Source organism: Myotis davidii, unplaced genomic scaffold (assembly GCF_000327345.1).
Source record: "Myotis davidii unplaced genomic scaffold, ASM32734v1 scaffold72, whole genome shotgun sequence".
In the NCBI taxonomy this organism is placed as follows: domain Eukaryota; kingdom Metazoa; phylum Chordata; class Mammalia; order Chiroptera; family Vespertilionidae; genus Myotis; species Myotis davidii.
Window position 1 is genome coordinate 5,478,161 of NW_006284618.1, and position 2,347 is coordinate 5,480,507.

A 2,347-nucleotide genomic window follows, 5' to 3' on the forward strand; every position below is an offset into this window, starting at 1 on the left:
GCAGCCCAGGTCAGGCAGGTGCTGGGGACCCCAAGGCCGAGCTCCAGTGGGAGCTGGGGAGCTGAGAGGCAGTGCGGGAGCCTGTGAGGGACCGACCCGCCCCCGCCCCCCACCTCTGAGGAGGGAGGGAGCAGCTGGGCCGGCTGCCTCCTGTCCTCGCACAGGGTCTCCCAGGAAACGGAGGCGGGGTGCAGTCTGGCCCGGCTTCTGCGGTTTCCTGTGTTGGAGACTCGAACCCCCTTCCGTGAAGCAGCCGTCCTGCTGATGGGAAGGGTGTGATTGCTTTTTAAGGAAAACCTGCCCGATTTTAAAAATAGTAGCCCCAGCCCTAGCCGGTTTGACTCAGTGGATAGAGTGTCGGCCTGTGAACTGAAGGGTCCCAGGTTTGACTCCGGTCAAGGGCACAGGCCCAGGTTGCGGGATCGATCCCTAGTAGGGGGCGTGCAGGAGGCAGCCGATCAATGACTCTCGTCACTGATGTTTCTTTCTCTCTCCCTCTTCCTTCCTCTCTGAGGTCAATAAAAATATATTTTAAAAAATTAGTAGCCCGCCTAGGGAACCTCAAACAGCTCCCCGGTCCCCTCTCTTTCCTGGTTTCCCGGCCCCAGAAGACAAACTGGACACAAAGGGATGTATTGCAGGCTGTTATGGGCTACACTGTGTCCCCCAAATTTATATGTTGGAATTCTAACCCCCAGGACCTCTGAAGGCGACCGTACTTGGAGATAGGGTCTTTTGAGGGTGAGTGAGGTTAACGAGGTCACTGGGGGGCCGGGATCCCATGTGACTGGCATCCTTATAAGGGCATGGGCACAGACAGGCCAGGGGGAGGTCTGTGAGGACGGGGAGACGGCACCCACCAGCCAACAGACGAAGACGTGAAGGAACAGACCAGCCGACACCTTGACCTCAGGCGCCCAGGCTCCAGGATGGTGAGGAACCAGTGCCTGTTGCTCAGGCCCCGCAGACTGCAGGCTGCGGCTCCTCGTCCCGGCAGCCCTCGCACACAGAGACGACTTCCGAGAGGCCGGGCATTATTCTTCATTACTTAACGGATCTCAGGAGAAAACAGGGTGTGGTCACCAGAGCTTCCCCACCAGCCTGTGCCGTGCATCGAGGAGCAGAGTGTGGTGTCCCCTCCTCGTTCCTCCCGGCTGGTTGGTTGGGGCTTTTATCAAAGCCGATTCTGGGGAAGCCTGGCCCGTGTGGCTCAGTGGTTGACCATCGGCCGTTGAGCCAGGAGGTCACGGTTCAATTCTCAGTCAGGGCACAGGCCCGGGTTTTGGGCTTGATCCCCCGTGGCAGGGAGTGTGCCGGAGGCGGCCGATCGATGATTCTCTCACCATTGATGTTTCTACCTCTCCCTCCCTCTCCCTTCCTCTCTGAAATAAATAAAAATATTTTAAAAGGGGCGGGGGGTGCTGTTCATGAAGTGTGTTTAGATGCCAACCTTGCACCGTGTGCCCATAGTTCACGATTGTCAAGACCAGCCTGTGGGCTGTGGGTCTGACCCAGTGCTCCCGGGCCTGCGATTACAGAAATGGGACGCTCCCCTGCCACAGACGCCATAACAAACAGAGCAGACACCCGGGGGGAGAAGAGGATTCCGCAGGCAGCCGGATGCGCCAGAACGCAATCAGTCTGCACACAGGTCCGGCTGCCTGCGCAGAGGCCGCGTCAGGCTCAGGGTCCAGGCCTCGGACGAGAGTGTGGGGCGCAGCGCCCTGCGGCCCGTGGAGAGCCTGCGCCGGCGCCAGGACGGACGCTGGAACAAGTGGCTGGAATAACTCCGATCTCTTTCCATTTGCAGGAGACGCTGACATCACAAAACACGAAAATGATTTCGTCCTTAGTCATTTCGCAGCTGCTCGATGAGAACAAGCCCACGGAGAAGGGGGCCGCCGTGCCCGCGCTGTGCGCCGACGCTCAGCCGCCCACGTGGCCCGGGAAGTGCGCTCTGGCCAGCCGCAGCGGGGTCACCATCAACAGGGCCTTCGCGTTCCTTCCCGGCCAGCTAGGACCTCAGCCACCGGCCGGGGTGCCAGGACCGAAGCCTGCGCTCACCCCCAAAGAGGAGAAGCAGCCGGGCGGCAGCCCCCAGAAGGGGTTTGCATCCATCACCATCACGGCCCGGCGTGTGGGCCCCCCGGCCAGGGCCCTGGTGTGGGGCACCGGGGGGGACCCGCTGTGCAGCCGGTGCCGGGCCCAGGACCCTCAGCTCAGGGGCCCCCCTGCTCTGGCCAGCGGCGCTGACCCCGGTCGGCACCACGGACCTCTCGCCTGCACGGAACCCTCCAGAAGCAGCCCTGTGATGCGGCTGGGGTTCCCGGAGGCCCACGCCCAGCTG

General features: G+C 61.8%; 1 protein-coding gene across 1 annotated transcript in view; it reads left to right on the top strand.

Moving 5' to 3' along the window:
- LOC102766296 (chromosome unknown open reading frame, human C10orf90) overlaps window positions 1-2,347 on the top strand; it is an 88,216-nt gene that overhangs the window by 57,926 nt on the left and 27,943 nt on the right. The window contains exon 2 of the mRNA XM_015572593.1: window positions 1,811-2,343. Coding sequence (XP_015428079.1) covers window positions 1,811-2,343 — 533 coding nt within the window. The remainder of the gene's footprint in view (window positions 1-1,810; window positions 2,344-2,347) is intronic.